This window comes from Aegilops tauschii, chromosome 2, assembly GCF_002575655.3.
Source record: "Aegilops tauschii subsp. strangulata cultivar AL8/78 chromosome 2, Aet v6.0, whole genome shotgun sequence".
Classification (NCBI taxonomy): Eukaryota; Viridiplantae; Streptophyta; class Magnoliopsida; order Poales; family Poaceae; genus Aegilops; species Aegilops tauschii.
The window spans coordinates 134,851,653-134,863,896 of record NC_053036.3 but is presented as its reverse complement, the minus strand read 5'-3'; the positions used below and the strand labels follow the sequence as shown (position 1 = coordinate 134,863,896).

Genomic DNA, 12,244 nt, shown 5'->3' with positions numbered 1-12,244 from the left:
AACAAGCAATTCACGAAAGATTAGTATAAGAAAGAGAAATTTCACATACAAATATATTATCTTGGACATCTTTTATGATTGTGAATACACATTAATTATTTTCAAACTTGATCAAACAAGTTGATATTAGACAAGGAAGACAACATAATAAGCTATGTTTGTGTGCATTTGCATAGAAGTTAAGTTGTTATGGATCCTCCAAGATGTGGTGTTTATTTATAATCTTTGCTAGCCAAAATTTCTGTACTAAACGGGAATATTGTTTGTGCATCCAAAATCCTTAAATCCAGTTTCATGCCAGAAAATGTCCATCATATCTACCTATATATGGTATTACCTTGCCGTTCCAAGTAAATTTGTATGTGCCATCTCTAAAACCTTCAAATGAAAATTTGTTTTGTGTATCAATACCGCTCATGGAGCGATGGGGTAGTCAATATCTTTCATGCTAAGTGTGTTTTACTCACCAATGAGAGTTTATTCACTCATCAAATTTGAGGGAGGCTAGTAATAGAGATGCCCAGTCCTAAACAATTTTTTTTTATAAAGGACACTCCCCCAGAAAAGTTGAAAGCAAATGTGGGTTCGGCTTGCCATTGGTACGGAGGAGGGGGACTGTAAAAGCATGGGAACCGTCATTAATGTGCTTGGAAGATATTGAAAACTTTGTCGGTAAACCGTTGACAAAATCAATTCAACTAGGCACCTCTCTCACTAGTGTAAAAAACACTCTTATATTATGAGACGAAGGGAGTGCGTATTAGAGTGGTTGAATCATGCTATGAGTGCGAGCGTGTCATACTCTACGTTGTGCCTTGCATAACCACAAAGCATCAGTATCATCATCGGGGCATTACAACCATCAAACAGTGTAGCTGAAGCAAACAAGTGGCAAAATCCATGTGCTATTACAGCACACCGTACAGCCCAAGTCGCACTAGATATTGTGACAAATTAAGAAGTCAACTAGTCAAGCACAATGCACATACCATACTATTACAGGACTAGAGAATGGATAAAATCCATGTGGCAAAATAACAAGTCGCACTGGATATTGTGAAGAAATTAACAAGTCAAACAAACAAGTGGCAAAATCCATGTGCTATTACAGCACACATTACACCATTTTTAATGTTACAGGTCAACTCAAATAGGTTCATAAACTAACATAGGACGGCTTCTACATGTACAGTGATAGTCAACTTCATTCAGATTCAGAATCAGATTCAGATATACAGTCATAAGGTAGATAGCGGGGGACTATTGATAAAGCTTCACGCTCGACCTTTTCCAGAACGTCAGGATCATACCAACGTGGACTCGGTACAAACCAGCTGTGGTTCAGTAATTTTCCCACAATGTAATGTGATCCACAAATTAATGCTAAATATTTGAGTTGATATTAATGAGATGCATCAGGATACCTATTACAGGAAACACTGTTATCTCCTTCCTTTGTCCAGTCAGGCTTATCGGATGGATTACCATAATCACCGCCTTCAGCAACAGGCCTATGACAGACAACAAAGAATATATCGAATTGAGGTTTATGCATGCTTCAGTAAGATAAGACTATAAGACACGTAAACTGAAACCTAAATACAACACACCACAGGCACTTGAATACCCAAAATGAGATCTAGACCATACCCTTTTGTCTCAAAATATTCCAGGAGAGGGACAATCTCCCGCCATGACAGGTACGGTGTGTGACCTACATACTTGTCATAGAAGTTCATGCCCACAAATTTCCCATCAAGATCAGCAAGGGGACCTCCAATCCCAGCCTAACAAGGAGACATGGAGAAAAATTTGTCGTCATTGCTAACGCCAAACATATATGGTAGCTTAACTCATATATCTGATGGAACTATTTAGTTCAACCGTGTAGAAGTAGGTAAGAAAAATAACAGCCATACCTTGGTGATTTTGCAAGTAGAGTATCCAAGATATTTGCAATCAAATTGGACATTCGGCCTGCCATACTTTTGCCCTCTTGCAGCCATCAGTCTGCCGGAACTGAAGCAGCACCCGACAGCTAGTACTTTACCAGAATCAGGCCACCGATGTTCAACTTTCACTGCTGGTTGGCTAGCACAAAAATCCTTGACGCTGACCAGAGCGACATTGTAATGTAAACTAACATGTTGTAATTTCCCTTCCGCGCGACCTTTGTTTGGAAGCAACACTTCAATCTGCAAATCGCACAGTTGTCGCTTAAACGCCGCGCAAAAATAATAGGGGTCGCTGAATAATTAGAAGCACCAACCCTCAAGTTTTTAACAATCTTCTGATCTTCACAACCAGGTTCTCTAAGCAAGCTCGCTGAAGTCAAGATTGCTGTAAACCCCTTCCATTCAATAAAAAGACCCGTGCATGCAAAAATCCTCTTCCCTTCTGCATGTCATAGTTTTCATCATCAGTTCTGATCCAATACAAATATGAAACAGTAGTAAACATCACAGTACTGTAGAATCACCACAGAATGAAGCGAGTGCTACAATATTTCTCTTTAATATGTCACAAGTTGTTTCACTTAGTTCACTCCAAACACCTTCACCACATTCATCGCCGAAAGGCTCTTCAAAAGTGTTAACCAAGATCATGCCATCTGGTTGAAGATACAAGGTCAACAGTTTTGTTAGTTGTACAGAAGAATCGTATAAGAGCGCAACCCATAACTTGTCGCAATATTTACAGGCCACTCACCATTTAAAGGCTTGGGATAACCCAAGGATTCTAGATCCCCAAACTGATTCTTGTCGAGACCATCTCTGTGGATGAATGTCAACATGAGTACTAACCCAAAAGTACAATGGATCGAGTCAGCGCTTAATTAGTACTCTCTCCGTCCCAAAATTCTTGTCTTAGATTTGTCTAGATACCGATGTATCAAGTCACGTTCTAGTATTAGATACATCCGTATCTAGACAAATTTAAGACAAGAATTTTGGGACGGAGGGAGTATGTAACATCTACATGAATGTATTGTAGGAAAAGAGCAATATAGAGACAAGAGGACCTAAAGAAGTATGGATTCAAGTATTTCAAGACAACAACAGATTGAGCAAATATAATTAAACCCACAGTGAGGAGACATCATAAACCATTCTAGTGTGCACATTAAATCTGGACAAAAATATCCTTCTTTACTTAAACTAGATAAATACATTGGCTTCAACATTGAAACAAGAAAATATGACTAAACAAGATAAATACTACTCCGTTCCTAAATATAAGTCTTTGTAGAGATTTCACTATGAACCACATACGGATGTATATAGATGCATTTTAAGTGTAGATTCATTCATTTTGCTCCGTATGTAGTCCACCTAGTGGAATCTCTACAAAGACTTATATTTAGAAACGGAGGAAATAGTACAGAAAATATCTTGGTACAGGAACATTAAACATTGAAACTCTGAGAAAGAAACAACTCCAAAAGATCGAGATTATTGCAAAATCCATAAGCATCGTAAGTTGTTCGGCATACAGAACAGCTAACCTTATTAAATCGCACACAGGAGGAGATAGGTCTCCCATTCGAAATGTATGACATACCTGACTGCTGCCTTTGAAGAATTTGATGGTGCGGGAAATTTAATATTTTCCAGGGGTCCACAACACATGCACCATGGAAGAACTATGATCCTTGGCAGGAAAAGGGTTGCTTCCGTACCCAAACAAAGGTTTATGCCAACAAAGTTCCCATCAAAATCAAAAAGTGGCCCACCTTCGCAGACCTAACACCCAAAAAAGTTATAGGCAATAAAGGGAAATCAAACAAGAGATGCATAGCAAAAACATCATTTTATTTCCTCCGAGGTATACTTTACTGCATGTAGTTACAGAAACAGATTAAAATACTTGTATGCAATGCAAGTGTACCTCAGAGATTTTACAAGTAGACAACAATAACCAAGATCCGCATGAATTGTCGTCAGTCAGCATCCCTCCTGTGGATACTAAGTTGCCATCGATGTCACAGCCTACAGCTACTACTGCACTATGGGGCAGAAATTTCACATGTTGACTGGAAGGTACGGTGTGAAGATCAGGCATGTCCATGACGTTGACAGCAGCAATGTTGAGATATGAATCATATTTATCCAAAAACCCAGTGACGACTTTGTCTTCATGGCGCACTAACACCTATAGCGACAAAGAAGGAAAAAGTAAACAATGGTCACGATTATCTTATGTAAAAGGAAAAAAAGGATAATTAGCAGCACCACCTTCAAATCATCATGGTCTTTCTTTTTATCGTTGAAAGCTTTAGCCAATCTTGCTGAAGTCACAAACCTTGTAACATTCCCCAGACATTCTACAGGTATGCCCGAGCATGCAAATAACACTGTTTGTCCTATACACAAAATCGTAATAGAATCCTTTAAATTAGCAATGCTTAGATATATATTTGGAAAAGTAAGAAGAGTATAACTGCACATATAATCACCATCGAACAGAGCAACTGAAACAACTCTTTTTGACAAATTTGATGCAACTTGTTCGCTGAGCTCAACTGGGACACCTTGATTTGCGTTCCGGTGCAAGTCACCTAGTTAAAATAATGTGATACAGCACAACCATGAGTGCTCAGATAAAGCTATAAGAAACATGTGAGGAAAAGAGAAAGGACCAGCAGACCTGAAATCAACAACTCAGTTCGCTCTCCTTCATTGCAAATCCTAATTTTCTTCGCCGAGCTTCTTGTGGAATAAGTTGGTTCTAATATTCTTCGAGTCCCTTGTGACATCATCGATTCTTTCATTCCTCCTCGAGCTTCTTGCGAGATCAGCACCACGCTTATTACTTCTCAGTATCTTTGCAACACTGAAGCAGCTGTTCTTTTACCAAAAAAAGTACGCAAAATGTGGGTCACAGCTCCTAAAACCTAACACATGTCTACTAAAACAAAGGTCACAAATACAGGTTTCCTGTCAAGTGGCCCATGACAATTTACAAGGGGTAGATCTATCAGGTATGCACAAACACCAAATTCGCCGACTTTGATAATTTTAGTAGGGGTCCCCAAAGTAGGTGGGCAGGGCATGTAAGCTCATTTCTCAGCTCAACTATGACATGGATGACTAGCCTGAAATACCAGCCAACTGTTTCATCTGATCTATTGAATTTTGCAGCCAATGCCCCATGCCTTAGGTTGCATCCAGCTGTATCCTGCAACTTCAGCTCTATTATTCCACATCTGTGTCGTGTGCTTCACAGAGAAATGAACATTCCCTCAAATTTTGATACAACTAAAGAAATGAGCTGACTTAAACCCATAAGTCTTTGTTCAAGAAGAAGCGCTTTAATTCAATTCTATTATCCACATAGTCAATTCTAGACTTGTACCATTCCATCGTTGGATCATATGGAATGCATTTCCCCCTATTACTTCGCAAAATATGCCGCGTTCAGCACTAACGACGAGCAACAGCTTTATACTTCTCCGGTTGCTCTTTCCCACAGACGATTACTCAAGCCATTGCAAATATGTATGGAAGTATTGATACAAAAAAATAAATGGAGTGTTCAGCATTGTATCTGTGAGTTGGGAGGTTCCAGATCCTAGTCGTAAACAAGGTGAGTGAAGTTAATTTTGCTGCAACCAGAACAAGTTCAATATAATAAATTACAAAAAGAAATAGTATGGAACTCCGCATAATCTGAAACTGCACTATGATACCTCAGTGCTGCTACTAACTGAATGCACTATAGTGATCACATTATGGCCGTGTTTGTTTGGGCTTCGGCTTGCACAGAATCAGCTGTGGATTCACTGTGGTGGCAAAGCTGATTCGCTAAGGAATCAGCTGCAGTGAAGGTTAGCCGTTTGGCAAAGTAGCGGTGGATTCGGCTTTGATCTAGTGAAAAGGCTGAAATGCGCCTAAAGTCCTGGAGTGTTTGACAAAAAACTACCAGTTTAGGGGTTCGCGTCCCACAGAACTACCACTTTTTTAAAAGTGGCCGAAAACTACCAAAAATACGTAAAAACGTGACTAAAAACTACCAGGTTGACTGAATGGTTGTTTTGACCGTTTTAACCGCGATTCTGACTTGAGTGGCCCACGTGCCAGGCTGGCGGCCCGCCTAACGGCTAACGGCGCGCGCGGGGCCGTTAGAGCCGCTCGTCGGTCGCACCTGGTCGGGACCAGGTCATAACCTGGCCGACCGGGCCGCTCGTCCCCACCAGCTCTCTCACTCTCCCCGAGCTCACTCCACTCCTCTCTGCTCTCCTCTCCTCTGCTTCTGTTTCTTCTTCTCGCGCTCCGGCGACGCCGCGACCATGCCGTCGTGGCCGAACAGCAACGAGACGTCGGACGACGATGACGAGTACATGAGCGAGTTCGGCAGCATGCAGATGGAGTACTTTGTAAGTCAGCTCAGTCTATCCTCTCCCTCTCCTGTCTGTTCTGTTCTAGGGTTAGGGTTAGGGTTTGAAGATATTTGAGATTTTTCTATTTAAGTTGATATATGTGAGTTGTTCTTGATATAGATATGCTTTTGCATTTGCAGCAAACTCCTGACACTGTGATAGACCCTAGTTTCTGTGGGCTTGTGACTGAATCTAACAGAAGGTGCATCCTGCACAGGCAGAGGGCGGGCAAGTTTGTGGCATTTGAAGGCACTGACACTGGCAGGAGATTCATAGGATGTGCTACAGAGGTAATGGACCAAGTTGGTGTGGATTTGATTAGCTTGAATTTCTGCTATGTAGTGGAAACAAACTGTTTAGTTGTTATTTTTCTGAATTTTCCTTAAGTCTGAAAACATTGGTATGTCTGAATACTGTACTTGTAGTAAAGAGCACTGGAAACATATGAAACATATTGATGTATTGTATTTTTAGTATAGAACTAACTAGCTAGTGTAGCTTATATCATTATTGTTTATGATTTGTTATTCTGAATTTCCTTGTTCACTGTAAATTTAAATTGATTTTTAGGATGGTGTGAACTGTGGTGTTCTGGAGTGGGTAGATGCCCCCTGGCCTGTAATTCTGCAAAGGTGCTTAAGCAAGCTCTGGGATATGTATCATGGGCAGAACCTTGGTAGAGCCCAGGATAATGAGGCTCATGGGATAGAGGTTGCAAAACTGCAGAAGGAGCTTGATTCTCTGGCCAATCAGTATAGCCAGCTGGTGGATGATGTGTCCAAGTTGTTTGATTTTCAGGACGGAATCAAATCTCATGACATGGATTGCACAAGCCAGGCAATCAATGAACTGAAGGAGAAGAAGAAGCAACTTGAGGAGCAGGCAAAGATTGAGCTTCAAATGGAGAAGCTTAAGCTCAAGAAAGAACAAAGGTGCATCCTTCAGAGTCAAGCTGATATAATCCAAAACACAAGGAAGGCCATGAAGGAGCTAGAGGTGGAGAAAGATCTCCTTAAAGAAGAGAAGAAGAAGCTGGAGAATGTCATTGCTGAGCTCCTTAAGGTTGGTCATGGGTGCAAGGAAAAGCTGGACAAGATAAAGGAAGTTGTGATGGAGGAGTGAAGTGGCAGCTCTGGATGGTAAGTATATATGAGGCCTATATATATATTTGGCCTAGGAATGATCAGTCTGATGCAAATATGCCCTGATCTACCTATGAACTACCTTTGAACTACCTAAGAACTGTAATGGGTTCAGATCATTTTGGTTGGTGTGGGGGTGGTGTTTGCCCTGATCTGTACTGCCCAAATATTATCCTGATGCTGAGAACTGGTGCTAAGTTAAGTTAAGAACTAAATTATCTAAGTCTGATGTAGTTTATTTGTGTGTGTTGTATCATAAGTTCTTGCTGAGATCTGTTTACTTCATAAATTGCTTCATCAAAGGTTCAGACAAATTCAGAGAAGTTTGGAAGACATCTAGTCTCCCATAGATAGCATTTAGTCTTACATAGATAGGACATGGACACTGAAATTGTTCAAAGACACTTAAACTGACAGAACTGAATCTCACTGAGATTGCAAACACCCTGATAAACTGATAGAACTAAACTGACAGAACTGAATCTCACATAGATCTGGCGATAACTGCTGTAACTGAATCTGAAACTTACAGTTTCAGATTGTTAGGCCCCTGCCCTGCTATGCGACCTGACCGTCGCACCTCTTGCTTGACTTGAGTGGTAGGTGGCAGCTCTGGCACCTCCTCTTCGTCTCCATCGATGACGATGATGGGAGGAGGACGTCGGCGAGCCAGCAGTGCTGGTGGGGCGATGATCTGCAGGTCCTCGTCGTCATTGCCCATAGTAGTTGGAGTTGTAGCTTGTGCTGGAGGGATATAACGGTGGGCTGCCCACCGTTCCCTCTGCCCAGCATCGCCGGAGTCCGCCTCCTTCATTGCCCACAGCAACATGTTGATGGGCATGATACCCTTACCTTGGGTTGCATAGCGCTGGTCCATGCGCTGCTTCTCCTTAGTCGTCGCCTTCTTCCTCACCTCTTTTGATGCATCCACGAGCCCTTGTGCACTGCTGTATCTCATGGCAATCTTCATGTAGTCGAGGAAGAGGTCTTCGTCACCGCGAGCCGACCCAAAAAGCATGGCAACCCAGCCCTTGCCGGTGGGGAAGGGGTTCAGCCATTGGTCTGGCGTAGAGGAAGAACCAGCCATGGATGTAGGTGGAGTGAGGTTTTCGAGAGAGAGGTAGAGTGAGAAGAGATAGAGTGAGTTGTTGGGCTACTTAAATGTTGGAGTGGAGGAAGTGCGGTGGAGTGTGACAGTGGGGAAGTGGTAGATTGAGTGATGAGAAATGGTGGTAGTTGTGTTGCAATTAAAGTCTTTGTTGAAACCCAGCAACTTGGAACTTGTGTGCTCAAACAATGGAGTAGTTGATGGCAAAGTATTTCAAAAATTAGAGTGACCAAAAAATCACATTTCAGCAAAGCCCAAGTATAGAAACATTCAGATAAATGCAGATAGATGGATTCAGGCATAAGTTTAGACTTAAAAATATTGTGCCATGGATACATTTCTTAGAAAATAAGCATAGTCTTTATCATAGATTTTCCAACAACCCAAACATAGATAGTTCAGAAAATAAGCATAGTCTTTAACATAGATTCAGGCAGCCACATTGCATCGTCTTCATCACGGTTGGTGCATCTCCCGAACTGCATCCTTCACTGCAATCATAAAGTTCAGAACAAGACAAGATTCAAAGCAAGAGTAAGAACAAGATTCAGGGCAATATTGAGCACAAGACAAGCACATTCAGAAACACCACAATTTAGTCAGAAACTACCGCGTTGAACTAATCCCAATCTTGTCTTCCTTCTGCTGCAGCCATGATCTGAGTCCATCTCTTCCTTGTTGCTTGGAATCGATGGAAAGATGCCCTGTCTCTGGCCCACCAGATGATTAGTTCATATGTGATGTTGGTTCCTTCTAGGAACACCTCCTTGAACTGCTTCACGTCATTCTGGTTGCGTTCCGCCATAATCATGGCAGCAATCCTCTGGCGTCGCTCCTGTACCTGTGCTCGACGGTTGGCCCTCCTTTCAGCCCTAGCAACCTCGTCTTGTTCATCAACTACCTCTCCTAACTGTGGATCCATCAGTGGCGGCTAGGTTTTGGTCAAGGGGAATGAGGCGCAGGGATCCAGTGGTGTCTGGTGGCCTCTATTATGTAGACAGTGTGGCAGGCTTGGTGGGTTAGTTAGGTCCAACACGGAAGCCCACCATCAGGCCCACGTTACACCACAAATTTGATAGAAGTACAGTCAGGTTCGGTCAGGTTCACACAAATTCAGACATACTCATGCAGAAAAGTACAGACATGTTCAAAACAAAGTGAAACAGGTTCTAAACTAATTCAAACAGGTTCAAAGAGAGAAGTTCTACCTTTTTATAGTGTCAGTTACCACTGGCATACAAATAATCCCTCAATCTGCTGCTTGCAAACCTCTTCCTTTTGTTACCAGCCAAAACATCTGAAGTTGCAGCAACAGATCTTGGTGCACTGAATCCCTTGCCTCTCCCTCCACCTGCAGGCCTACCCACTTTTAGCTGTTGTAGTAGGAGCTGGTGCAGATGCAGCAGGAGCTGGTGCTCTTGCATGTGGTGCTGGTGCTGATGCAGTAGGAGCTGGTGCTCTTGCACTAGGGGCTGGTGCTCTTGGAGTTTGTACTGGAGCATATGGAGCAGGTGCATAGACTGCCCTATTTTCCTACATTAAAGGTCCAACTTAACTTAGATTAGACTATGTAAAAGGAAACATTGCTCTGATGCTTGATAATTACCTGGTGTTTGTTTTTCCTCATTTGCAGTTTAGGCCTAAGAGTCTTATTGCAACTTGTATACTTGTGTCCGTCCAACCCACAATTTTCACAGGTAATTGTTCCCATCCTACTGGTGTCTCTTGGGGCAGGAACTTCAAACTCTCCTTTCCTCCTTGCAGTTTGTTTTCTGACTGCCTTTTCTTTGAACACAGGAGGTTCAATGTCTGGAGTGTTTGTGTGAGGCCAGAAATCTGGACCAGGAACAGGGTATATAATTTCTTTGTATGTCTCCAAATAAAGTGGCTTCTTGAAAAAGTCATTGACATAGTCCTCAGGATGCAGCTTTTGCTTTGTCAGTACAGATATGCCATGACTGCAAGGTACACCAGTCATGTTCCATCTCTTGCAGTCACATGTATACCCTTCCATGTCCACACAATACTGTTTTTCTTTGCTAGTAACTTGCCAAATTGTTGGACCAGCTATGTCAGCCTGACAATACTTGGCATACTGCTTGTTCTCTTCTAAAATCTCTAAGTAGGTTGGTGTGATTGTCCACCTGCTAATCTGTAACTTCTCCCTAGTTTGTTGCCTCTTGATCATTTGCTTGGTCCTAATCCCTTCAAACATTGTCCTTATTGGTTTGGCCCTAACATCCAGTATCATCTTGTTGAAGACTTCACTTAGATTGTTCACAACTAAATCTGTTTTGAAAGTATGATCCATAGCAAACCTAGCCCAAGTAGAGACCTCAATTTTTTTGAGCCATTTCCAAGCATCCTCAGACTGTGCTTTCAGCTCTGCCATGCCTAGTTCATGCCCATGTTTAGTGTAGGAGTAGCTAGCCTTGTCAATACACTTCTTTAGTTCCTGGCCTCTAAGTCCAGCAGATTGAAAATTTGCATATATGTGCCTAAGACAATACCTTTGAGGTGAATCAGGGAATACCTCATTTATTGCCTTAAGCAAGCCCTGCACATTCACAAATTATTAATACAATTGAAAAAAATGAAATAATTAAAAAAAGTAATAACATAAATTGCTCAATGAAATTCTTCCCAACCTTTTGCCTGTCAGACATGATAGTGTATGTTCCAAATTTGTTGCCACTGCCAATGCAACATCTCAATTGAGTTAAAAACCAATTCCAACTTTCACCATCTTCCTTGTCAACCACACCAAAAGCTATAGGATATATATTGTTGTTTCCATCCCTTCCTGTGGCTGCAAGAATTTGCTGTCCAGTGGTTAACTTGATGAAGCATCCATCAAGACCTATAAATGGTCTGCAGCCATTAAGGAAACCTTCCTTTGAAGCTGCTAAACAATAGAACATATACTTGAATCTAGGAGTAGGTGCTGGGTTCTCGGGATCTTCAAATGTTGTTACTATACACCTGCTACCTGGGTTTGTGTCAAGAACTGCTTGAAGATAATCCCTGAGCCTCAAGTACTGCTGCTTGTGGTCACCTTGAACTACATCAACAGCCTTCCTCCTTGCCCTATATGCCACACTTCTTGATACATCCACTGAAAACTTAGTCTTGGTCTTCTTAATTAATGCATCCACAGGAGATCTAATGTCTTCTCTCAATGCTGCCTCTACTGACCTTGACATCCACTTAGTAGTAACCTTTGTGGACTCTGCACATGCTCCACAAGTGTGCAACATATCACACTTCTTGATGCAGAATGTTTTTTCATGAGCTAACTTAGAGGCACATATATAAAAATCACATCCCTGGGCGGCTCTCTATGAGCACCAAACAATAATCCTATCTGGGGCATTTCTGTGGTATTGAAAATTTCTCAAAGTCCTAATGTGAAAATCCCTAAGTGCATCTCTGAACTCATACACAGTGGTGAAGCACAAGCCCTTACAGAACTATTCTACTGGTCCTTGAAGTTTGTGATCATACCATATCCTGTCTTTCAACTTCTTATTCCTTCTCTTCCTACCACTTGGTAGTTTATAGGATCCTTCAGGCTCATCTTCTTCATCACTGATGCCATAATCACCAGGGAAACAT

At 41.8% G+C, this 12,244-nt stretch overlaps 1 protein-coding gene across 1 annotated transcript; it reads right to left on the bottom strand.

Moving 5' to 3' along the window:
- Positions 1-1,204: 1,204 nt before the first annotated feature.
- Positions 1,205-6,291, bottom strand: LOC109742775 (uncharacterized). The gene is made up of 13 exons (XM_040399556.1): positions 6,221-6,291; positions 5,105-5,206; positions 4,814-4,842; positions 4,457-4,558; positions 4,236-4,363; positions 3,975-4,152; positions 2,710-2,799; positions 2,480-2,611; positions 2,270-2,397; positions 1,920-2,195; positions 1,651-1,787; positions 1,425-1,511; positions 1,205-1,334 (listed from the first exon to the last, which is right to left on the bottom strand). The coding sequence occupies exons 1-13, from the start codon at positions 6,289-6,291 to the stop codon at positions 1,205-1,207; spliced, it is 1,590 nt and encodes a 529-aa protein (XP_040255490.1).
- Between the last annotated feature and the right edge of the window lie 5,953 nt (positions 6,292-12,244).